At 46.7% G+C, this 24,938-nt stretch overlaps 1 protein-coding gene across 1 annotated transcript in view; it reads left to right on the forward strand.

Moving 5' to 3' along the window:
• Positions 1-915: 915 nt before the first annotated feature.
• Positions 916-24,938, forward strand: part of RUVBL1 (RuvB like AAA ATPase 1) — a 31,796-nt gene continuing 7,773 nt past the window's right edge. The window contains exons 1-8 of the mRNA XM_043979914.1: positions 916-1,187; positions 2,832-2,918; positions 4,792-4,924; positions 13,703-13,854; positions 16,151-16,240; positions 17,355-17,504; positions 18,790-18,853; positions 20,238-20,436. Coding sequence (XP_043835849.1) covers positions 1,047-1,187; positions 2,832-2,918; positions 4,792-4,924; positions 13,703-13,854; positions 16,151-16,240; positions 17,355-17,504; positions 18,790-18,853; positions 20,238-20,436 — 1,016 coding nt within the window. The 5' untranslated portion in view covers positions 916-1,046. The remainder of the gene's footprint in view (positions 1,188-2,831; positions 2,919-4,791; positions 4,925-13,702; positions 13,855-16,150; positions 16,241-17,354; positions 17,505-18,789; positions 18,854-20,237; positions 20,437-24,938) is intronic.

Genomic DNA, 24,938 nt, shown 5'->3' on the forward strand with positions numbered 1-24,938 from the left:
TATCCACCTTATCAACATAAAAAATGGACTGGAAAAAGAGGAATTGCCTGAGACACCGCACGCTGCCCGGCTCCTCCTCCAACCTGGTTCCATCCCACCTTGGTGCCCATCCAGAAAATACATGGCCCCACTCAGCTCCACTGATGGTCTGGTCTACTTCCTCTCCTTTTCTTCCTGCTTAGAAAACCTATCACCACAATCCTCTTTGTAACCAGTCAACAAGAGACATGCCTAGAACCCATTAATTTGTAAATTCCAGGAGGGCAGGGGTCACGGCTTAACTAAAATCGTTCCCTTCCGTAGCCCCAAAGCTCTTCACACAGCCTCCCTTCCTACTGAAGTCCAGTCAAACTGGCCCCTCCTCTCCCATCTCCATGCCTTGGCACTGGCTTCCCTCCCATGCCCGGAATGCGCCCCTTCTTCTGCTTGACCTAGTAATAGCCCAGACTTCTTTCAGAACTCACTGGAGCAACACCTTCTGCTCAGCTTTGCGAGCCTCCCTTCCTAAACTACCTCGCGTTTATTCTCACAGACATTGACAGACACACAGATATAGACAGAGACAAAGAGACACAGAGACAGACACAGAGACAGACACAGAGACAGACAGACAGACAGACAGACAGACAGACAGACACACACACACACACACACACACACACACACACACACACACACACAGATTAAATTCCGGTCCACGTGCAGACCCTATGCTCCACCCCCGAGCTCGGGCAGCCGCCAGGAAACGCGGGTTCCCGGTAGCAGAGGGGGAAAGCTACCTTAGTAACACAACCGGAAGTTGGTGGGCGGACCCTCCCGGATGCAGACGATGGACGCGGACGCCGCCCAATGGAAAGTGTCGCCGGCCCGCCGCGTCCAATGGCCGGCGGCGGGGGGCGGGCGCTGGCCGGACGCCCTGGTAACGGCCGCATGGTAACGGAGAGAACTCGCGGCACGCAGCACTCCCGCCGCCGTAGCCGCCTTCGCTAGCCGTCCAGCCGGTCAGTAGCCGCCGCAGCCTCGCCAGCCAAGCTCCCGGCGGCAAGATGAAGATCGAGGAGGTGAAGAGCACCACGAAAACGCAGCGCATCGCCTCGCACAGCCATGTGAAGGGGCTGGGGCTGGACGAGAGCGGCCTGGCCAAGCAGGCGGCCTCCGGGCTGGTGGGGCAGGAGAACGCCCGTGAGGTAGGGGCCGAGGGAGGCCTGCACCCCGCCTGCCGCCGGTGCATGCCCTCGCGCTACCCTCCCGGCCTCCCAGGGTGGCGGGCGCCGCGGGGATCCGAGCACCCATCCTGCAGACGAGGGACCCGGAGGCTGGAGAGGGGAGCCGGGGCAGCAGCACCGATAGCTCACGCTTCTGTAGCGCTTTCGGGTTGCAAATCACTCTACAAACCTTAAATCATTTGAGCCACACAACTTCTGGGGGCGTAGATGGGGGCTGTTATTTTACAGTTGAGGAAACTGAGGCAGGCAGGGGTGAAGTGACTTGCCCAGGGTCACACAGCAACCTAGAAAGTGCCTAAGACAGGATTTAAATTCTTCCGGGCACTGCACTCCCAGCTGCCTACCTTATCGTACTGAATAATAAACATGATTTAAATACACTAAATAGGTTTGAGTGATGAATGGTAATTTTCACAAATTAAATAGATCTTTAAAAAAATATTGTAGGTAAATAGACCCCAACTCTTCATTTTCCAGATGAGAAAACTGAGCATCAGAGAGAACTTGCCCAAAGGTAGTGAGTGGCAGAGCCAGGCCTAAACTTTAGTATTCTCAGCTAAGGAAAGCTGTGAAAATCAAACAGCTTTAGTTACTTGTCAAAAGTTACATTGATTTGATAGTATAGCATGGCCTGGTTAGCCAGATATGCTAAATTATAGAGGGTTCTTGTATATTCCATACATGGGCTACTAAGTTAAAGATAAAACAATAAAATGCCCTTGAATATTTCACCTCTGTTTCCTCATCTCTTAAATGGGTGACCTCCTTCACAGGGTTCTTAAGTGAAATCTGGGGCTGGCATGAGTGAATTTCTTGCCTTTGTGTCCCTGTGTCTGTTATAGTGTCTACCTTGTAGATGCCTTAATGCTTCATGAGTTGAGGTGAAGTATGTGTTTTCTAATCATGAAAATGCTATAAACTATCACTGTTGTTGTCATACTTAGCCCTGTGCTTCAGCTGAGCTCTGGTTTCATCCAGACTCTCCTTTCACAAGTGCAGTGAGAAGACAAGTCTCCACGAGTAGTTGTGCCCCACCTCCCCAGTGCTGGTCTTTGGAGTACAAACATTAATCCCTTGGTCATTGGGTGTGTTCTTGAAGGCCTTTGCAGTTTTGCCTAGGACCTTGTAGTGAGACACATCAGGAGAAGGGCGAGGTTTGGGACTGGGGGACCAGGTTTTGATTCCCACCTCGATCAGTTCTTGTCTTTGTGTCTATTGGCAAATCCCCTAGCTTAACTGGGCCCGTCAGAAAATGAGGTGACCAGATGATCACCTCTTCAGGTTCATTCCACCTCTTAAACCAATGGTCCTGTGACCTGCCAGGTCTTGGGTTCCATGAGGATCCCAGCATGGCCTTGGTGTCCCAGTGAGGAATGCCACCCAGGGGAGGACTTAAAAGCTTTCAGGGTCCGGTGGTGGCTTCATGCTTTCTATCATAGTGAACATTGATGATCGTCTTGTTGAAATCTGACCACTAGTTAAGATCGCTGAGTGATACGCTGCCTGATAAAAGTATTGTATATCTCATCTCCTTGAGCTACAGGCTGAACTTCTTATGAAATGTTCTAATGTTGACGTTATTTCTTTTCCACTGGTGGTGTGTAGGCATGTGGCGTGATAGTAGAATTAATCAAAAGCAAGAAAATGGCCGGGAGAGCTGTTTTGTTGGCAGGACCTCCTGGAACTGGCAAGGTATCTTTTTTCTCATTAATCTACCCAGAGAGTGGTCCCAATGTCTAAGCCAAACGGAACTCATGTCTTAACTGTGCTTTGTTTCTCCGGATTGGTTGGGTTTCTTTACAAGGGCCAACATGAAGTAATATAGTTGGGTATCTAAACATTCAGACTCTCCTGGCATGCTTCCAGGGAAGAGAGATCGAGGTCCTTGGAGAAGGCTCTTTGTCTGAAACTTGTCTTCTGTATCTTATTCTTTCTGCTTGTGGAAAACATACTTTTTTGGTCTATGGCTTCTGAGATTTTATAAAAGTAATATCTCATTCGAAGGGCAAGAGATTAAGCCAACAAGTCCTGATAGAAAACCTTCTATGAGCATGTAGCTCTGGGAGCTCCATGGGCAGGAACATTAGTTTATGATGTGGGCCCTCCTGGTAAGAGGAGTAACCCATGAGGAAGCAGAGTGGTTTTTAACAATAGCACATAATTAATAACTTTATGGCATTGACCCTAAAATGGGGTTGAGTTCAGAAGGGGGTTAGATGGTTATGAGGCTTTGGTCTGTCGGCTAAAATCTGCTAAACACTAGACACCGCTTATCTCAAAAAACATAGAATGGAGGCTTTGGATACTCTGCCCTGTTTAGCTCCAAGGGTTCCAATAACTGGATGGAAAGCAGCAGTATATGACTCTGCAGGAAGAAAATGTTCTCGTCCTGCAGATAGCCTGGCGTTCTACCTCAGTGAATTGTTGTTTGCCCTTTGCTATCAAAGAGGACCGTGGCATTGGGTGATGTCATGACTTGCAGTGAATTGGATTTAAGTGAGGGAGGGCTGTGCAAGGTCACCATGCTCACTCTCTCCTCCAGAACCATCTGGGTCCAGTGGTGAGATAGACATCAGGACAACTGGAGATGGCCCCAGATGTTTAAGGCAGTTGGGGTTAAGTTACTTTCCCAGGGTCACACAGCTAGTAAATGTCAAGTGTCTGAGGCTGGATTTGAACTCAGGTCCTCCTGAATCCAAGGCAGGTGCTTTATCTACTCTACTACCTAGCTGACCACCCCCACCCCCCCCAAATAAATACTTCTAAAGCATGGATCCGTCAATGGCTCCCTATTGTTTCTAGAGTAAAATACAAAATCTTCTGTCTGGCTTGTAAAGCCATCTCTAATGACAGCTCCCACTGAGGCGTCTCAGCTTATTCCTGTCACCTCCCTGGTCTTCTTTTCCCTGTGTAGACAGTCCATCGGCTGTCTTGGCTCATTGGGCCCTTTGCACCTGGGCTCCCTGTGTCTGTTTTGATCCTGAAATGAGTTTGCATCTGCATTGTGTCTGCATCTGTATGTAGATGTTATCCCACAGGAATGGAAGCTTCTTGGGGGCAGGGGCTTTTTCATTTTTGCCTTTGTATCCCCAGTGTCTTAAACGTGGTGGGGGTTTAATAAGTATTTGTGGGACTGAATCTGTGCTCCCTTAACATTCTTCCGAGGGCCTGCCCCTGCTCTAGCTGGTAGGGTAGAAGCGTAGCTCTAGAATCATTGAGCAAGCTGAGTCTGTGTAGGGCTGACTGAGCATTTCCAGATGATTTTTCTTGGGGTGATTGTGAAGCATGCAGGGATTGTTCCTGTATTTGAAAAAAGAATTTGAATGTGTCAAAAGCCTGCAGTAATAATAGCTTCCACGGCAGTTAGGCCATGATCCTCACTTTTTAGATGTGAGGGGAAATCGATGAATCTGCTTCTTTCCTTTCTGGGATTAAAGATGCCTCTAAGTCATCGATCGATGCCAGCAGGAGCGTATCCTGTGAACTTATCAAATGGTATGGAAACAAGGGTTTTACTGAAAATTTTACTTTACTTAAAAATGATTTTTTTTCCCGGCATTTGTAGACGGCCCTCGCCCTGGCGATTGCTCAGGAGTTGGGTAGTAAAGTCCCCTTCTGTCCCATGGTGGGAAGTGAGGTCTACTCCACAGAGATTAAGAAGACGGAAGTGCTGATGGAAAACTTCAGAAGGGCGATCGGTGAGTGTCACAATTAGATAACAGAGTTGTGGTGTCCTCCTTAGTGGAGGGACATCTAACTGACCCAGGCCCACTTCTCAGATTTGGGCTCGTTGGATTGGGACTGTGTTTTTTGTAGGCAGAGAGTCTGGGTCTGAATCCTGTATGGCCAATGAGCAAATCCTGGGACATCTCTCTAGCTCTGTTTTCTCATTTGTAAAAAATGAAGAGCCTGGACTAAGGACATCTAAGCTCTGACCATCCCTGATCCTGCGATCTATGACCTTTGCAAAATACTTTTATCATTGTAATTTTACTTTATTAAAATGTTGTAAAAGGGGCAGCTAGGTGGCACAGGGGATAGAGTACCAGCTCTGGAGTCAGGAGTACCTGAGTTCAAATCCGGCCTCAGACACTTGACACTTACTAGCTGTGTGACCCTGGGCAAGTCACTTAATCCCAGTTGCCTCACCAAAAAAAAAAAGTGTTGTAAAAATGCATTTCCAAAGAAATTGCAGCAAAAGGCACACTCTCGTATACTTCACTTAACAGAATAGATGAATTCAGGTAGAGTTATTTGTTAAATGCGTTTTTATAAAATGAATCACATTTTAGAGACTACTTCACATTTTGTTTTTGTTTTTTTCAGGCAAGGATTTTAAAAATTAAGCTGTCCTTTCCACAACATTCCCTGTCCCCTGGGCTGCAAACTGAGTAGGTTTTTTTTTTTGAAAATTCCTTTTTTTTTTTTTTTTGCAGGGCAATGAGGGTTAAGTGACTTGCTCAGGATCACACAGCTAGTAAGTGTCAAGTGTCTGAGGTCAGATTTGAACTCAGGTCCTCCTGAATTCAGAGCCAGTGCTTTATCCACTGTGCCACCTCGCTGCCCCCTGAAAATTCCTAAAGAAATAAAACCCTCAATACAGAGCTGTATAGACTGGCAAAACAAACTCACATATTAGCCATGTCTCTCTGAATTTTTAAGTTCATCATCTGTTAGGAGATGAGTAGTGTGGGGCAGGTAAGTGGCACAGTAGATAGAACCCCGTGCCTGAAGTCAGGAAGACCTGAGTTCAAGTTTGGTCTCAGATACTTCCTAGCTGTGTGACCCTGGGCAAGTTACTTAACCTGTTTGCCTCAGTTTCCTCATCTGTCAAATGAGCAGGAGAAACAAATGGCAAATCATTCCAGTATCTTTGCCAAGAAAATCCAAAAAGGGGTCATGAAGAGGTGCACCTACTAACATGATTGAATAGCAAACAAGTGGGTTTCGTTTCCTTTCTTTTGGACTGCTGGTTTAAATTTCAAAGTTGTTTTTCTGTCAGTGTTGTTGTCATCGCATAAATTGTTCTAGTTCTCATTTCTCTCTGTATCAAATCATAAAGGCCTTATTTTCTTCCAAAACTGTTTTATCATTCTTAGAGTATAGGGTATTCTCTTTTATTTGTGTACTATAATTTGTTTAGCCATTTTCCAACAGGAGGACACTCCCTTAGTTTTTGATTTGGGGCTACCAGGAAAAGAGCTGCTACAAATATTTTTGCATATATAGGTCCTTTTCCTCTGGGCCACAGGGTATCTATAGTTAGTGACTTTTTCAGTTCAGTCCCAAATGCTTTCCATAATGGTTGGCCCAATTCACATCTCCTCCCACAGCACATCAGTGTGCCTGTTTCCCCATAACCCCGCCAACATTTGTCCTTTTGCTCTTTTTGTCATCTTTGCCATACTGATTGATGTGAGGTGGGATCTCAAAATTGCTTTAATTTGCATTGCTTTTAATTATTAGTGATTTGTTCCTTTGAGAGTTGCCAGTTTATATCTGTAGTTTTATAGCTCAGTCTCATGTAAAAATGTGATAGTGCTGGGGGCAGCTAGATGGCACAGTGGATAAAGCACCGGCCCTGGATTCAGGAATACCTGAGTTCAAATCCGGCCTCAGACACTTGATTGACAATTGCCAGCTATGTGACCCTAGGCAAGTCACTTAACCCCCATTGCCCTGCAAAAAAACCCCCCAAAAAACCAAAACAAAACAAAAAAAATGTGATAGTGCTGTCCTGCTGTCCCCTGGTTCCTGATCAGGATCTTAAAGGCATTGGGGCAGTCACTTTCTGGCAGTTTGGGAGTTTAAGGGTCTGCCTCTGTCTTGAAGCATCCTAGGTGAACATGCTAGGTGTTTGCATACCGAGCAGGTGGAAGGAACATCTTTTCTCTCAGCTCATCTATCCATCAATCCACAAGCATTTATTAACCTTTGTGTGCCAGGCACTATGCTGCTCTGGGTGGTGGGGATTCAGATAGTCAGGGAGAGTCCTTGCCCTCCCAGCAGACTGAGATACATGTTAGGAATTGAGGGGCTAAGCATGGATCTGAGGCAAGGCCTAGGGATTAGATGCCATCTCCTTTTCAGTAGCAGTAATGAGATTGGTTTGGTCATTGTTATGAGGGGGCACACTTTACAACAGTGCTGGGGGCAAGACGGCACTTCTGCCTAGGCACTGGTGTCCTGGTGGGATAAAGTGTGGTTTGGGTTGGCTAGTCACAGAAGAGATGACTGACTAGGGCAGCTCCTCTCTAAACTTAGTCCCTAAAGGGCAGTTAGGTGGTGCAGTGGATAGCTCACCTGGCCTGGAGTCGGGAGGACCTGAGTTCAAATCTGGCCTCAGACACTTAACACTTACTAGCTGTGTGACCCTGGGCAAGTCATTTAACCCTCATTGCCCTGCAAAATAAATAAATTAATTAATTAAATAAACTTAGTCCCCTACCTAAATGGCTTGCTTTTCCAAGCCTTAAGGGAGGAGCAGGGGTTGGGTTGGGTTGGGAGGGTCACAGTTTTTGGTGGGACAAGTCAGGCATTGACAGGGCAGGTGGTTAGATGCCCACGTTGGCAGTGCCCTGGTGTCCTGGTGGTGACTTGTTGGGATCATCTACTAAGGGATCTATTTTGCTAATCTTTGTAGAATGCTTCTTCGGGATTCACCAGTGTGCATTTTATCACATGAGAGGGATCCATGAGCATCTAATTTAGCCCCCTTGTTTTTACAGAAGAGGAAACTGAGGCCTAGAAAAGTCAAATACTTCCCCAAAGTTTCACAGCAGTCAGTGGTAAAGTACAGGGCTTCTTAAACACTTTCCACTTGTGACCCCTTTTTGCCTGAGAAATTTTTATGCAATCCCAGGTATATAGTTATACAAAATAGGTATACAAATAAAAAATTTACTGCCAAGTATTTCTCAACCCCCACATTCAGTTATGTGACCCCCTATGGAGCTGTGACACGGTTTAAGAAGCTTTGGTCTAGAGTAGCTCCAAATGAAAGTCTCCTTGTTTCCAAGTTCAGTGTTCTTCTCTTGGTGTAGCACATAGCTTGTACTGAGGTTTGAGTAGGAAGACTTGCGTACAACTCAGCTGGACAAGGTCAAGAATTTTTCCTGAGTAAGGCTCAGGCTAAGTGAAAATCTATAAAAGGGTGAAGGTGGACTTACTTGGTCACTTCTTGTAAGGAACCAATTTCCTTGTTTTTAGCCATGCTAAAAGGCTTTAAGAAAGCCTTTGTTGCACCTATCTTCTTCACTCATGGTCTGGGCAGGTCAGCTGGAAAGACTTACAGAGTTGCTCACAGATCTCTTTGAACCTGAGGATCCTTTTGGTCAAAGACTGAGTGCATTCTTCATAGCTAATGGTCTAGGACCCAAATTTTGATTCCTTTGAGCTGGGTTTATCTGGAGTCCCTTTACGTCTATGTCATAAACTAAGTATTGATTTTGTTCATTGTGACAATTGCTGCTTTAGTTCTAACATGTATACCCATTCCTTGGACTTGATTTAATTTCATCTAGAAGAACAAAGTTTAATTTATAAGTGGTACCTCACCAAATGTTGAAAATCTTGTTTTTTAAAACAGGAACCTTGCTGATGGCTGATAAAGTCTTGTCAAAATTCACTTTTTTATGCTTGTTGGCTTCCCAAAAGACTACTTAATGGCCTTTAATTTTAAAACACAATAAATTTCTCTGCCTTCCATTTTGTGATTTGCCAGACTTTTTTCTTGATCCAAGCTGTTGCTGCAAGGTGAGAAAAAAGTCTTAATCCAGCTCTAGTGAAAAAGAGAAGCCCATTGAATGTCATCAAAGAGAGTCTCAGTCTTGGGCAGCCTTTGAATTTCTGCTAAGTGGGTGGGGGAGGGGAAGAGCAGCTACCTGAACGGAAAGAAAGCGCAGGAGTCGGGGCTGTTTCCTTGATGTGATGAAGGTCCCTGTCAGGGATTTGGAAACTCGAACCCACAGATGAAACCCGTGTCATCTGTGTTGTCATTCTCAGAGACAGCAACAATTCGCCTCCTTTGTGGCTCCCGGCCGTTCACATTCCCTGCATGTCAGCACAGCCACTTCTAAACAAATAGAGGCGCTAGTGAAAGATGGGAATTCTGGAGGAATTTCATGTCATATTCACCTAACACAGAATATCGAGAGGATTTCTTTCTTTTTTGGATATAAAACATTTCATTTTTTAAACATATTCAAAGCTGCATTCAAAGTGCTATTCAAATTCCTTCTCATCTTACTCTGAGTTATTTATCCCTGTCTTTTGGAAAGTTTGCAGTTGGCTTAGTGTTCATAAACCTTTAGGTATTTTGTAAGGGCACAAATGAAGCCTAGCCTGTCTTTTGCCGTTATTTTAAATCCTTAATTTAATTTGGGTCGATGAAGACTTAGAAGATTCAATAATGAAAGGAGCATTAGAGATAGTCTAGCCCAGCTCCCTTAAATTACAGATTGGGAAACCAAGGGTCAGAGAAATTAAATGACTTAGCAGGGATCCCCCAGCTAAGAGGGAACAGAAGTGATTTTCAAAGTTATTTGGGCTTTTTCCATTGCGTTCCTCTGCCTCACTTGAGTGCCTGCCCTTCATGTGAGTTAGAATGAGAAGGACCCTAGAAATTCATCAGGTCCAGTGCCTTCATTTTACAAATGAGGAAACTGAGGCCTGAGATGGGGTGTGACCACCCGGATGACATCAGTAGTGGGTCTCTGAGGTGGTGTTGGAGCCCAGGTTTCCCTGCAAAATTCTCTGCTGACTTGGTTCCTCGGAGGAGAAAGCAGGCTAGTCTCCGAGGCTGGATGCTTTTTATGTTTCTTGTAGACAAGGTTTTGAAGGTCCAGGGCAGTCAAGGACCATCAAGACGGGGAGTTAAGTGGGTTAGGATATACTTGTGAAAGCCCTGTCACGCACATTGTCTTCTCTGGTCATTCCAACAATGGAGTGTCAAAGGGAAGGGAGAAGGAAAGATCCTTATTTGGCAGAAGTGGGTTCATTCAGGGTCACAGTTCATAGGTCATGGGTCTTTGGCTTGTCACTCCATTGCTCTGACCCAGATCCGGCTGCTGCTTTCTCTGTAGGGACTACTATGTTCTGGTTTAACCCGGCAGCTTCTGGAGGCCTGGGTCCTTGAAGAGAAAAACACCCGGGCTCCATTCCCCTGGCTTCAGGTAGAGAAGGGAAGAGACTGTCCCTCAGCCGAAGCTGCTCACCCCAAAGTAGCCTCCGATCCCTTAATTAACAGATCTGGTCTTTCCTCAGTCTTTATTCTCTTCGTATTTGGGTTGGGGGTGAAGGGAGGGGAACAGACATTTATTAAGCGCCTCCTGTGGGCCAGGCACTATGCTAAACACCTTACAGGTATGTTCTCATGTGATCTCCACAACAGCCCTGGGAGGCAGGTGCTCTTATTGTGCCCATTTTTATAGCTGAGGAAACTGAGGCAGACAGAGGTTAGGTGACTAGCCCAGGGTCAGCTAGTAAGTGTCCAGAGGCCAGATCTGAACTCTAGCACCCTCTGTTGCGTTACCCAGCTGCTTCCTTTGTCACTCCCTCCCTGGGTTATTGTGATCTTGCCCTCTGACCCTGGGGACTGCTCTGGGATGGCTCGTCATCCACACCATGCCCTCTAACTGCAGGTCTTCCCTGGGTTCTGTCCTCTCGGACCTTGTTTGTCTTCCTTTATGCTCTCTTGGGGGTCTCTTCAGCTCTCCTGGGCATAACCAGAATCGATGCAGGTAACTCTCCTAGCCCAGACACTGCCCAGAGCTCAGTCCTGCACCACTGAGGGACTGTGGGTTGGAATTCTCATTCTGGACATCCTGAAACCGTCTTAGCCTCAGTGGGTCCAAAGCTGAACTTGCTGACGCCCCCTGCTCCACCCCACACGCCTCCCGAGCCTCCTCTCTGCCAGTCTCAGTATTTCTGCCAGCGTCACTCCCACCCCAGCCCAGCCCCTTCTCTACTCCTCCTGCAGATTCAGAAGCTTCCCACAGCTTTCTGTGTCTGCCTTTGCCCCCGTTCTTGTCCGGCCTGTCTTTCCCAGTACCTCTCTCCAGGCCCTCCTTGGCTCTCTCTGGGATTATTGTGCCAGCTGCCACCTCAAGCCTCTCCTCGCTCTGGTCCAGCCTACACATGGCTGCTAAAATAATTTTTCTTAAATGCACATTTGGCTATATGACACCCATACTCAGTAAATGCCAGTGACTTCCCATGCCTTACCCAGCCTGGTCCTGATCTATCTTTCTAGGCTCCAAGGGCATTGTTCCCCCTCCTTCCCTTTGTGATCTGCTCAAACTGGCCTTCTCTCTGACCTCCCGCATGGCACCCTCCCTTGGTTTGAGGCCTCTGGCCTGGTCGTCCCAGAGGCCCGCAGCATGCCTTCGCCTTACCTCTCCACTATGGAGGTGCCCCTTCTTTTTTTTTTTTTTTTTTTGGTGGGGCAATGAGGGTTAAGTGACTTGCCCAGGGTCACACATCTAGTGTCAAGTGTCTGAGGCCTGATTTGAACTCAAGTCCTTCTGAATCCAGGGCTGGTGCTTTATCCACTTTGCCACCTAGCTGCCCCACGCCTTCTCCTATAAAGTTGAATTTGGGCAGCATCTTGTGCAGGAAAGCTGTTCCTGCCTGCCCCCCACCTCCTGGACTACCCTTGTCCATTTTGTATTTATGCCGTCTGTCTGTCTGTCTGTCTCTTTTTTTTTAAGTGAGTGAATTGGGGTTAAGTGACTTGCCCAGGGTCACACAGCAGCTAGTAAGTGTTAAGTGTCCGAGGTCGGATTTGAACTCGGGTCCTCCTGACTCCAGGGCTGGTGCTCTATCCACTGTGCCACCTAGCTGCCTCCTTCTGTCTTTTTATACGTGTTTCTTTTCTCCCCCATTAGAATGTAAGCTCCTTACGAGGAGAGCTTGTTTCAGTCCATTGCGTGTGTGTCCCCAGGGCTTGGCACATGGTGGAAGCCTAATAAATGCTGGTTGTTGATACACTGATTGACGAGAAGAGGAGTGGGGCTGTGCTGATGGGCTTGAGCCAGGGTGGAAGGAGAGGAAGGGTCACTGGCAGAATTAAAATGAATGAGGGGAGAGAAGCAGGAGAGGTCAGTGATAAGAAATGATTCCTGGGTTAGAGCCCTAGTTTATTTCTACAGCGAGGTCCCATCAGATTCCCCATAAATCTGGAGGCCTTGGCATTATTTAAGGGCGTATTTCCAGACAGGATGGCCCGAGAACATTCCCTCTTCACCCTTGGATTTGTGGTGTTCCTCCCAGGTGCTCTGACCTAGAAATGTGTGTGGTTGGTGTTGCTAGACCCGCTAAAAATAGGCTTAATGCTGTCTTTGGCACGGCGCCTGTTGTCGATCCCCTGGACACTGGTGCCCCCTCTGCTGTCGGACTGTGCCCTTCATCCCAGGCCAGCAGGGGGAGACATTTCTGGGTTGTTTGATCCAGAGGGAAAGAACCAGGCTCCATCCAGGCAATTATTTGGATTGGTTTGTTTTGATGTAGAAGATAAGATCCAGCACTTCAGTAGTGGCACAGCTGACTGGATGAAGCTGGCCCCCGTCACGGGATCATCCTAGGGGGGTTGGAAGGTGTGCCCGGCACCGCGTGACAACCCCTTGTTAATTTCACACTCTTACCTCCCATTGTAAAAATATGTACCATGGGTTTTGGAGGGGGCTGGGGAGAGAGTGAGGGTGACAGATGTTGGGTAGTCTTCCTCTGTCGAAGTGCTGTGGCCTGGCTGCCTTACTCCCCACTGGCAGAGACCTTAGCGACTCGATCTCCCTCTTTTTATGTAGGTTCCTCATCTACATGGGTCCACATTAAGTGTTTAGTGGCCTACCTTATTTATAGTTGTAGCTGCTGCTCAGAAGTGGAGATAGAGGGGTGGGCGTGGTGGGCTTTTGGTTGTTTTCTTCTTTTTCCCTTATTGAGATTCTGAAAAACAAGCACAGCTCCCAAAAAGATCATTGGAACAATAGGAGGAAACTTAGATATGAAGAAGCCAGGCTTTTGTCAGTGTGGGAACATGACTTGCCTGGAGACTCTGGTAACATTTTTTTTTGGGGGGGGGGTGAGGCAATTGGAGTTAAGTGACTTGCCCAGAGTCACACAGCTAGTATTAAGTGTCTGAGGCTGGATTTGAACTCGGGTCCTCCTGACTCCAGGGCTGGTACTCTATCCACTGCACCACCCAGCTGCCCCTTGCCTGGAGACTCTGAAAGGTTAAGTGTGTGCCCATGACCTCACAGCTACTAAGCATCAGAAGCTCAATGAGAACCCAGGTCTTCCTGCTTCCAAATATACCCTTTGTGCCATGCTTCCTGTGAAGAAATGTGCGTATTCATGTGTATTTTCCAGTCATCTGGATGTCATTGTGCTTAAAACTAAAGAGGTGGGGGTGGAGAAACTAAGGGACAGTCACTAAGACATGAAAGGTCTCACTGTGTCCTGCCTCTCATCTCTTACAGGTCTGAGGATAAAGGAGACCAAGGAAGTTTACGAAGGTGAAGTCACAGAGTTAACTCCATGTGAGACGGAAAACCCCATGGGTGGATATGGCAAAACCATCAGCCATGTAATCATAGGGCTTAAAACAGCGAAAGGAACCAAACAGTTGAAAGTATGTATGTTTTGTCAGACTCCTTTCTCTAGCGCCATGTGGGCTTCTGTGTGATCCTTTTTGGATGTTACCGAATTATAAAATGTTGGCACAGGAAGGAACACATGGTCTGCATGACCCTCATTTGATAATTGAGGAGATGCTTGGCCATAGGTCATGGAGCCAGCACTAGGGACTGGATTGCAGTTGTCCCATACACTTTGCTGACTGAGAGCTCAGTGTGCTTTATGTTTCTGTTTACAGTCCTTTAAGCAGGTGAGATGCTTTTTCTAAGGAACAGGAAGGACAAGTGTCTGGCCATGGCTTGGGGATCCTCCTGAGGAAGAAGTGGGGGTATGGGAGAGGGGACAGGCAGGCGTGAAAGCCCTCCCAGTATGAGGAGGAAGAGCTGGTGAGGCTTCCCCCTTGAAGGGCTCTTGCCAACTCTATGACCTTGAGCTTTCCTCACTTGCCTGCTCAGCTACTGAGTTTCCTCATCTACAAAATGAAAGGGTTAAGCCTGAAGTGCTTTCAGGCGCTGAGCTTTGGTGGTTCTGCAGTGTCTCGGTCACACTGGTTTATAGAGGTCACCAATAGGGCATTGATGGGAATGGCCATTTTTCATTTTCTCAAATGGTCCCCATCTATAGCCTTCTTATATCTGCCACTCAGCTCTAGTGTGCCTTACTTCATGAGATCTATAGCGGAGTCTTCAGTTCCTTTAGTAATTATGTGTCTTTAGTTCATTTGGAAATTAAACAGCAAAAAAATACTACCGACAAAAATTGAAAAAATTGACAGCCCATATTAAAGCCTAAATGCAGTGATGTCTATAGCCAAGATTTCAGCTGCGCTTTGTCACTGCGAGAAGAGCCTGTTCTTTTAGAAATGTTCCATGATTTAAGTCTCCAAAAGCGGCCTTCATTTTTCCATGTCAAATTGGCCTAGTCGCTTAGTAGTTACCCCATCCCAGCACCCATGCCTGGAGAAGCTCATTTTTACAAAGTGCCCTACGCATATAGTTCATGCTATCCTGCCACCCTTGCGGTCGACCTCATCTCACTGAAAAATGAGGAGACCGAGCTGTGTTTGCTGGCTCTGGGGCTCTGCGAAGGCAGCAGACTTCTAACCCCACGTCCAGGGCTCTTTCAACTGTGCATGTCCAAAGCCACCTCCTGTCCCTGGTGGGTTACATATTAGGCATCCAGCTACTTGGTTGATATTTTAGTCTATGGGACACACACACACACACACACCCTTGACAAAGAGAAACAATTCTTGAAGTTTAATAGTCATTCAGCAAGCATTTAATACGCACCTACTTTGTGCCAGGTCGTCTGGTGGATCGTGGGGATTCAGAGACAAAAACGAGGTCTCCCTGCTCCTAAAAAGAGCTTTTGTTCTGTTGACGAGACAGCAGGGAAGTGGAGGGGTCGAGATAGGAGACATCCCAGCGGGGCGGGCACGAGCGGTACCTAAGCTGGATCTCAAGGGAAGGAAGGGATTCTCCAAGATGAGATGGGGAGATGGGGAGGGGGTGCTGGGTGCGAGAACAGCAGAGCCTGTTTGATAGGGCTGGAGAGTGGAGGAGGACAAGTAATGAGGCTGGGGCCAGGTTGGGCTTTACTTTTGTTGTTAATGAGAATGGAGAGGTTGGAAAGCTTCCTGCTCCTTAATGGACTTAATATTCTTCCAGCTCTGATGGTCTGTGGCTCATTCAGCGAGTCACCGTTAGTCAGATCGTCTCTCGAGTAGTTTGTCCCAGTTGAACAAGATCTGGAGGGTATTTTAGTAAGTCTTCACTGACCCCAGAATAGCCAGGTACAAGAGAGTGGAGAGGTTGGAAGGAAGGATTGGCCCTTGGTGGGACCTCTGCCCTACAGCTGCCATCCCCCCTTGCTGCATGGCTACCATCTGTGTGCTCGAACCGCGCAATGACCCAGCTTGAGTGACCCAGCCTGGGCTTGGCTTCCTGGCCAGGATGACTGCCTCACTGGACTCCCATCAGTCTGGCTTTAGACTGTCTAACAGGTGGCTTTTCTGTCGCAGCCTTTCAAAGAGAGTTCACTTCTTAATAGTCCCAGAGTAAGCCGTGCTTCTCTACCAACTTGTAAGTCATCCTCTCAATAACTTCAGGTTTTCTCAAATCCAGAGTAAGACAGTGTTTTGTTGTAATGGGACATCTGTATCCAGCTCCATACTTAGCTCTCCAAAATATAAATGACTTTCTAGTCTTTGAAACAAAAATCTTTAGTTACTGAATTTCTCATTCTGTACCATCATTGTTTCATGCTAATATCCGGGCTCTTGATTCCAGCTGGACCCCAGCATCTTTGAAAGTCTGCAGAAAGAGCGAGTGGAGGCTGGGGATGTGATATACATAGAAGCAAACAGCGGTGCTGTGAAGGTAACCAGTGGAAGGGGTCCTGGCTTGTGCATGGAGGGTGGTGGTGGTGCCCAATGCCCCTTTTCCCTTTCACCAAGACTTGCTGGTTTGTTTGCCAAAGGCTGCTGTAGGAGCAAGGGTGGGTTTTTTCCCCTGGGAAAGAAAAGGTTCCCTGCTCTTGTTTTTGAGTCAGGACTGGGTGGGGGAAGTGGTGTTGGGTGTAAAGTCAGGACCTGGTTTCAAATTCTAACTCCTTTCCTTGGTTATCTTTGACACCTTGGGTAAGTCACTTAATGTCTAGGCCTCAGTTTGTTCTTTTGTAAAATGAAGAGGTTGGCCAGCAGCATCTCCGAGGTTCCTTCCCTCTGAATAATCAGTTATAGCTCTGACCCTTTGAAATGCCTGCAGTGCTGATATCTGGTGGGCAAGAAAACTGACCGTGGCTGTGCTGCTGGCCCCTGCAAATTGAATAAAAGTTGTTTTCCTTTTCGGTAGTCCTTTGACCTCAGCAGGATCAGAAGATCTCTTTAAAAATAAATAAATAAGATGTAAAACCTGTTTAGAGGAGAGTTGAGGGTGGGAAACCAAAACAACTTTAGTCATTCTAGAATTGAAATGTGCAGTGCATTTAATCTTCTGTTTATCTCTTTGGTATTTTCTTCCCAAGATATATGCATGGGGAAGGGAATACTGCATTAGTTGGCATTCTTTTCCTATCTGATTTTAAATGTACTGTACAGTGTTACTTGCTGTTTAATGGATGAGCATAATATTTCGTATCATACAATAAATCATCCACCTACAAAAGAGTCTGAACAGTTCCCTCCGTCTCCAGTTAATCTGCTGGATTTGTCCTTTATCAGGAATTGCATACAGTTAAAAGAAAAGGAGGGGAAAAGATTCTAAGTAGAGAAAATATCAGGTGTTTTTCAACAGGGTTTTTGCGCCTGGTGATCAGTAGATAGGGCGCTTCCCTTGCCAACGGGGGAGTGGGGCATATTCTGAGTTGTCAACCAAAGCTTGTCAGGACGGTAATTGTGAACCAAGGCCCTTATCTCTGTCAGCTGTGTGTCATTCAGGGACTTGGCAGTGAAACTCACCAGATACTTCTCTTCTCCATCTTCCTTTTCTGCAGAGGCAAGGCAGGTGTGATACCTATGCTACTGAATTCGACCTTGAAGCAGAAGAGTATGTTCCCTTGCCAAAGGGAGACGTGCACAAAAAAAAGGAAATTATTCAGGATGTGACCCTCCACGACTTGGATGTTGCCAATGCTAGGCCCCAGGTACTGACCCGGTGCTTCTCTAACCTCAGCAAGACCTCAGGGTCTGGAGATGGACTGTCATCTCATCTCAGCTTCTTGGAAAAGACCAGCCCTTTTCTGGCTGCCTTGTGTTGAGCACTTACCGTAGCCAGGGGGGGTTCCTTTGTTCTTATTCAGATGCTGTGGTGACAAATGATTTTTTACCAGCTTGAGCTAGATGAACCCTACACTTGCAAACTAGCTTCTCGGTACCTTCTCTGCATGTGCTGGTGTCTCTGGAGGTCTCGTGATTCTTTACAGTTATGCTCCTTAGTGGTAGTATTTCCATGCAGGTGCTGTATGTGCTCTCATTTCCTGTGCCCTGAAGGAGCAGTGTGTTGCTCTAGTAGATGGAATTCATGGTTCACATAGGGGGTGGGCCTAATGATTTTGGAGGTTCCCTTTTAAATTTCAAAATTCTTTAACCTTGTGAATCCTCCCCAAGATTATGCCTGTATTAAGCTGCCAGACTTGGGGTTTGATTTCACATATGTTGTCTCCAAACCTTTGAGTCTAAGCCTAAGTAACTTGAAATGTTTCTGGTAGCAGTGATGTCCAGTACTCTCTCCCTCCTTTGAAGCTTCACCAACTTTCTTCCCAGTCACTGAGGAGGTGGAGAGCCCAAGTATTCTCCTGATTTTCCTCATGAGTAAACGGAAGTTGGGGGAGATTCGAGTGATTTGCCTCAGGTCACACAGCTGGTAGTTAGCGGCAGAGCCACAGTTCTCCCTGCAAACTTCCTGTGTGTCGCTGAGGGGCTGCATCTTGACCCATAGTGGCAGGACTCTGTGGGATCCCTATGTCGTTTAAAAATGAGTTTGCTGTAGTAGAGAGAGTTTTAGACCGAGAGTTGGGGTCCTGACTTCTAACTCAACTTTGGGTGAGTTTCACATTCCTTTGTCAGATAAGAGCCCTGCTGGCAGCAGGAGTACTTCCATCCTCTGTTACACCTAGCATAGATGTGGGCACCCTGATCCTCCCCCTAAGCAACTTCCCATTCAGAGGAGATCTTGATGCCTTTTCCTTGCCAACTGATAGCAGTGCGTCTAGTGGCAGAGCAGAGGGATGGCATTGGTGGTTGTGAATGTGCTTCTCCTACAGACTTAGCAAATGGAGGCCATGTCAGAGAAAGGATAATGAGACTTGCAGGGTTCCAGGGCCAGCGGGACTCAAAAGGTCAGGCCATTGGGGTGAAGGCTGGTGCTGGAGAGCCCAGAGCCCGGGCAGGTCAGCTGCTCATTGCTGTCTTCATTTGTTGTCCTTGCAGGGTGGTCAGGACATCCTTTCCATGATGGGCCAGTTAATGAAGCCAAAGAAGACCGAAATCACAGGTATGAAAGCCAGGGCTCTGTGTTCTCTCGGCTTTACCTACTTTTCATTCTCCTTTTAAGGCCATAATGGAAATTGGGGCAAGGGGAGATTTCCTTGAATGTTTTAAAAAGGTGTCTGTAAGAATTAAACTCAGAGAGATCCCAAAGCTGTTAGTGCTGTTCCCTAAAACCCTGGTATTTGTTGGGGCTTTAACTGTCCTCCTCCAGGGTTTGGTTTTGTGTAGAAATCCACGAGGTCAGCAAACACCTTCTCACACTCTGCCTGCTAGCCACAAGGCAGCACGGTGCAGTGAGCGGACAAGGAGGACCTGGGTTCAAGTCTTACTTCTCACATACTAGTTGTGTGATAATGAGCAAGTCACTTAGCTCTCCGTGCCCAGGTACAAGTTACAGATGACTTGTTTGTCCCCACCCCCAAAATACACCTTTAGCAGCTCTTGGTTGAAGAATAAAGAGCATAGAGCTGCCTACAGTTTACAAAATGCTTTCTCACTCATTATTGTGTATGACCCTCCTAGAAACCCTGTAGGAGGGCTGGTGACCATATCATTCCTGTTTTACAGATGAGGAAACTGAGTCTCAGAGAAACAAAATGACTTGCCCATGGTCACACCCATCCTGCCATTAGCTCAGCTCCAAGTCTTCTGATGGCTCACCTAGCACTTGTCCTGCCATGCTGCCTTCTCTGTAACACTGCTGTGTTTCATTCTGCTCGAGCTAGTCACTTGACAAATGAAAATGTCACTTTCATGGTTGTTTTCCTAAATGTTTGCATTTTAAAAATTTTAAATTGATTTTTTCAGGAAGGGGGCAGCAGTGGGGGAGGTAAATTGAGGGGAATCTGAGACCTTTGCTCTCAGAGCTCTGTTCTAGACCGTGTACCTGCTATTCTTTCCAGCACACTCCATGTGTCATATTCTGTATCTTCATATGTTTTCCTGCACAATGACAGCGTTATTGGCATTCAGTGATATGGCGAAGTAGTTCTTGCTCATCCCGACTATACGAGTTGTGACCTTGGGCTGGTTACTTAGCTTTTCTGAGTCTACTTTTTCACCTATGTTCTGAAAGCTGGACTTTCTGCAAGATGGAGAGTCCATCTACCATATTTTATTCTCACGATTAGGGACTTAACATTGAAAGATGGTGTGGATTAGGCCGAGCTTGGTCATGGAATGTGTTTCTCTAGTTCTTCATGGAATGCAAATGGTGATTGAGTAGTACAGTAATAAGGAGCACTGTCTTTGGGGTTCAGTTCCTGCCTCCTCTGCTCACTCCTGTGGGCCTCAGGGTGGGCAGTTTAGCTCCTCCAGCCTTGACTTGTACCTCCTCTGTGCTCTAGACTCTTGAGGTGCGTGACTCAGGCTTTTCTTCTGTCTCCTAGACAAACTTCGAGGGGAGATTAACAAAGTGGTCAATAAGTACATTGACCAAGGCATAGCAGAGCTGGTTCCAGGCGTGCTGTTCGTGGACGAGGTGCACATGTTGGACATTGAATGCTTCACCTACCTGCACCGAGCCTTAGAGTCCTCCATTGCCCCCATCGTCATCTTCGCTTCCAACCGTGGCAACTGTGTCATCAGGTATGACACCCTTCCTGGCTCGGAGGTATTGTCTTGTAGAAGGGGCAGGCGTTACGGAGGAGAGACGTTTTGCCTTCTGACATGAATGCAGGGCAGGATGTTGGTAACCATAGGATTTAGTGTTGTTTTTTAACAAACACACCAGAACTTCTTCCTTTCAGAACCCCCTTTCCCCACAAAAGTCTCTTTGCTTTACAGTTATCTTATTTTGGACCAAAAATGGGATTCCCCAGCTCAGTTCCTCCACTTTATTCACCAGACTTGGCTCCAAATAACTCTTGGCTTTATCCAAAAACCAAACGCCCTCACAAGGGATGAAGCTTTGCTCCTAGTGAGGAGATTCAAAAGGATGTGTTGGCTCTGAAGACAGTTCCTAAGATGGGATTCCCATCATACTCTGAGAATTGGCAGCATCTTTGAAGTTAGTGTTTAGCCTCCCGAGGGACGCTTTGAGGGGAAAAATACACATTTGAAGGTCCGATGTTCCTTTAAAATAAAAAACCAGCCGTGTTACTTTATAGTCATACTGCAGGCCCTTGCGGTGCTTGTCACAACAGGACCAGACTTAGTACAAGTGTCAGATTGGAGCGTTTCCTCCAAAACCAGTGCATTGTGGACACACAACAGCCTTTCCTGGCTCCAGGAAGACAGGCAGCTTCTTGCCAGCTTGGCATTGGGAGAGGCCTGGACATAAAGCACGCCTTCCAGCTTTGCAGCATTTGGAAACCTGGGAAACCTTGACTTGTACTTCCTCCTTGTAGCCTGGTGACTGCGGGTTCTCCCTCCCTCTCTCTTTCTCTCCCTCCCTCCCTCTCCTCTCCTCTCTCCCTCTCCCCCCACTTCCTCCATCTCTCCCCTCTCTGTCTTCTGTCTCCCTCCTCTCTTTCTCCACACACACAGAGACATGCACAGACAAGCACACACTCACATAGACCCAGAGCATGGTACCTGGTGTGCTGTCAGTATCAAATAGGTCTAATGCAGCACTGTGCAGTTAGTGTGTCCATTTCACAGGATGAATGGAGAGCGCCATCTGCTGGAGAACGTGGTGGATGAAGCTTTCAGAAGCATGCCACTGCTTTATTTAGAACATCCTTCACTACTCTGTGTTCAGATGTTGCTGGTTCCAAGTACTGTATGGAATGCAGTGTCTCTATTAGGATTTGGTCATATCCTACCTGGGAAGAAAAGCACTGGGGGTCTCGGTGCCTCACTGCCCCATACCCAGTACATAGACACTGGTGTCAACCCCTGAAGGTTTTGTGTTGAGGAGTGTTGAGTTGAGGCTGCTGTGGGCCTTGGTCTGGATGAATCCTTTAATATTAGCTCCTGAAGGAATCTTTAAGATGTCTAGATTAAGGCTGTCATTTTCCTTAGCACCAGCATAGACCCCTGTAGTCTCTCCCCTGCCCAGGGCTCAGCCCACTCACCAGACTGTGAGCTTAGTTCCAGACGACACTGGTGCTTCAGCTGATTCAGAGGCTCAGTGGGGGGGGGGGGTGTCTCCTTCTCTGGTGAGGACTTCCTGGGACTGGATCTGTGTCAGGGTGACTGTGAGGTTGGGTTCGAGTCCTGTATCAGCACAGCAGCTCCCTCCTTCTGACCTTCCAAGCTATTCTTGGTTAGAAGATGATTTATGCACATTCTTCTGTGGGTTTTGCTGCTCCGGGCACTTTCCTATGGCCTTATTTGGATGTTTTTTGGAGCGATAGTGTCATGAGTTCGGGAGCTCACTGCCTTTCCTCCGCCATCTTGGCTCCACCCCAGAGGTCCCCAAACTCATGTAAATTAAAGAAATCAAGGCTGTCATTTTCCAGAGAGGAGAACTAAAGCCAGAGAAGTGACTGACCCACTCACATTCACATGGTGAGTCAGCAGAATAGTCTAGAACCAATTCTGGCAGATCATTAGAGCTGCCAAAGAAAAAGGCCCAGACTCACTGCTGGAGAAGGTCCTCAGCCAGTAGAGATTGACTTTGACAGTGCACATGGATGGGCTTGGGTGTCCTGAGCAGCCCGGAAATTCCTTGTCCACAACATTGATCTATCCCCAAGATATTCATTGCTGATCTTCCCCTGCTGGTTCTCAGCGAGTCGGACATCTGCCAGGTGGCCAGGGCAGCAGTGGATACTGGTGAGGAATGGGGAGAGCCATGGGGATCTGCCATCAAAGACTCTAATGCTGGAGTCCCCTTAGAAGCACTCCAGGATTCCTCCTGTAGAATGCCATGACTCAGGGGCAGCTAGGAGGAGGCATGGTGGATAAAGCACCAGCCCTGGATTCAGGAAGACCTGAGTTTGAATCTGGTTTCTTGACACTTGACACTTGCTAGCTGTGCGACCTTGGGCAAGTCACTTAACCCTTATTGCCTTGCAAAAAAAAAAAAGAATGCTATGCCTGGAGAAGGAGTCTGACAGGCCTTTAAATCATTCTGACCAACCTCATTATTTTTTGAATGAAGACATAGGCCCAGAGAAGTGAAAAGTTTTGTACAGTGCTCTACACAAGGTCGAAGACTGTCATACTCTATATCTGGAGGCTGGTCCAGGTGTCTGAGAAGCTGGGGCTCATTTGTTTGCACCCTGGCCTTGTCCTCAGTCCTTATTGCCACCCACTGGTGAGGGCAGCTCCGTGGAGAGCATCTTTTGAGACTGAGACATGGCTAGTCGGGCAGCAAGGGCGGACACAGATAGGAAGGACACCAGACACCAGAGCTGGGATGCACCCAGAGTCCATGAGACTCAGACTGGATAGGAAAGCCTCGGAATTTCCTGGCCCCATTGGGAATCAGGTTGCACTAGAGATGGCAGCATTAAGTCCTCCTCCTATCCTGGGCCCAACCAGGAGTTCGATGTCTGATGTGGAGAGGATGCTGCAGTCAAGCCAGCCCAGGGTTCCAAGCATCAGCCCAGTGGTATCTTTAGATGCTAGAAGATAAATGGGATATTGTGGAAAGAATGCTGGCACCACAGAGAGCTGGGTTCTGGTCTGCTCCTATCCTGTCACTGCTACTAGTTTGTATTACCTGGGGCAAGTCATTTACCATCACAGAGTGCCACACCTGTTTTGCAGATAACTCATGTTTACAAAGCACTTTGTAAGCATTTAAAGCACTGTATAAAAGTGAACTATTTACCGAGCTTTAATTTCCTTATCTCTCAAGTGAGATGTTTTACAACTTAATGCTCTTTAAAGTTCCTTCTGCCTACAATATTAAGGATTTTATCTTTCTGGCTTCCCACCAAAGTAGGCCCTCCAAGGATCCAGGTCTTAACCCAAAGATGTGGGGTGCAGCTTGTCATAGAGGTTATAGACAAGGGCCAGCAACTATTTCTATAGAATAGTTTAAATTTAGCTTTGATGTATGAGAGAAATCTGGGTAGCTGGGTGGTGCAGTGGATAGACTTGGAGTCAGGAAAACTCATCTTCCTGAGTTCAATTCTGGCCTCAGACACTTAACCAGCTATGTGACCTTGGCAAGTCCCTTAGCCCTGTTTGCCTCCCTTTCCTCATCTGTAAAATGAATTGGAGAAGGCAATGGCAAACCACTCTAGTGTCTTTGCCAAGAACCCCAAATGGGGTCACAAAGAGTCAGACACAGCTCAAACAACTGAACAACTACAACAGAAATATGTCTCGATGACTTGAATAAATAATATAACAGTGATGTCTCCGTATTATTTGTATTATCTAGAGGTATGCCATTTATTCACCTAATGTTACTAGTGGGAAAATTAGCTCAAACTTAAAATTCATCCTCTAATTTACGGCTGTCCTTCATGAAGGACATTAGGTATTAGTGGACCTTGTTTTAATTAATGAATAACAGCTAACACTTATGGATAGGAGAGGAAACCATTTAGTAAATTATTAACCCACTAATTTTTTCCCAATTGGCATCAGAACAGTGAAACATTTTAGATACTATATTCTATTCTCTGGTCATGAGCAAAATTTGAGATTATGTTCTTTTAGGCAGAACATTAGACACCAACCTCCCTTGAATTTCTGTGAATTTCATAGATCAAAGTGACTTGTTTTGGCCACCAATTTGCTAGATGACATTGGGAGTTATTTCCTTCTCTGGGCTTGAGTTTCCTCATCTCTAACATGCAGAGGTGGGATGATATCCTAAGATCCGTTCCATTTCAGTAATTCTTTTTTATTTATTTATTTATTTTGCGGGGCAATGAGAGTCGAGTGACTTGCCCAGGGTCACACAGCTAGTGTCAAGCATCTGAGGCCTGATTTGAACTCAGGTTCTCCTGAATCCAGGGCCGGTGCTTTATCCACTGCGCCACCTAGCTGCCCCCCATTTTAGTAATTCTTGGACATTCTGTGACTAGCATGATATGTATCAAAAAGAATTTTTTCTACATTTCTTCAATGATGGCACTGAGAAAAAAAAGTCTATCCAATATGCAGTTAAAGAACATGGCATTTATTTCAAAGTATTTATGTTTATGAAGCAGAATCCTATTGAGGGTATTGCTTAATTTCCC

The sequence above is a fragment of the Dromiciops gliroides genome, chromosome 1, assembly GCF_019393635.1.
Source record: "Dromiciops gliroides isolate mDroGli1 chromosome 1, mDroGli1.pri, whole genome shotgun sequence".
Classification (NCBI taxonomy): Eukaryota; Metazoa; Chordata; class Mammalia; order Microbiotheria; family Microbiotheriidae; genus Dromiciops; species Dromiciops gliroides.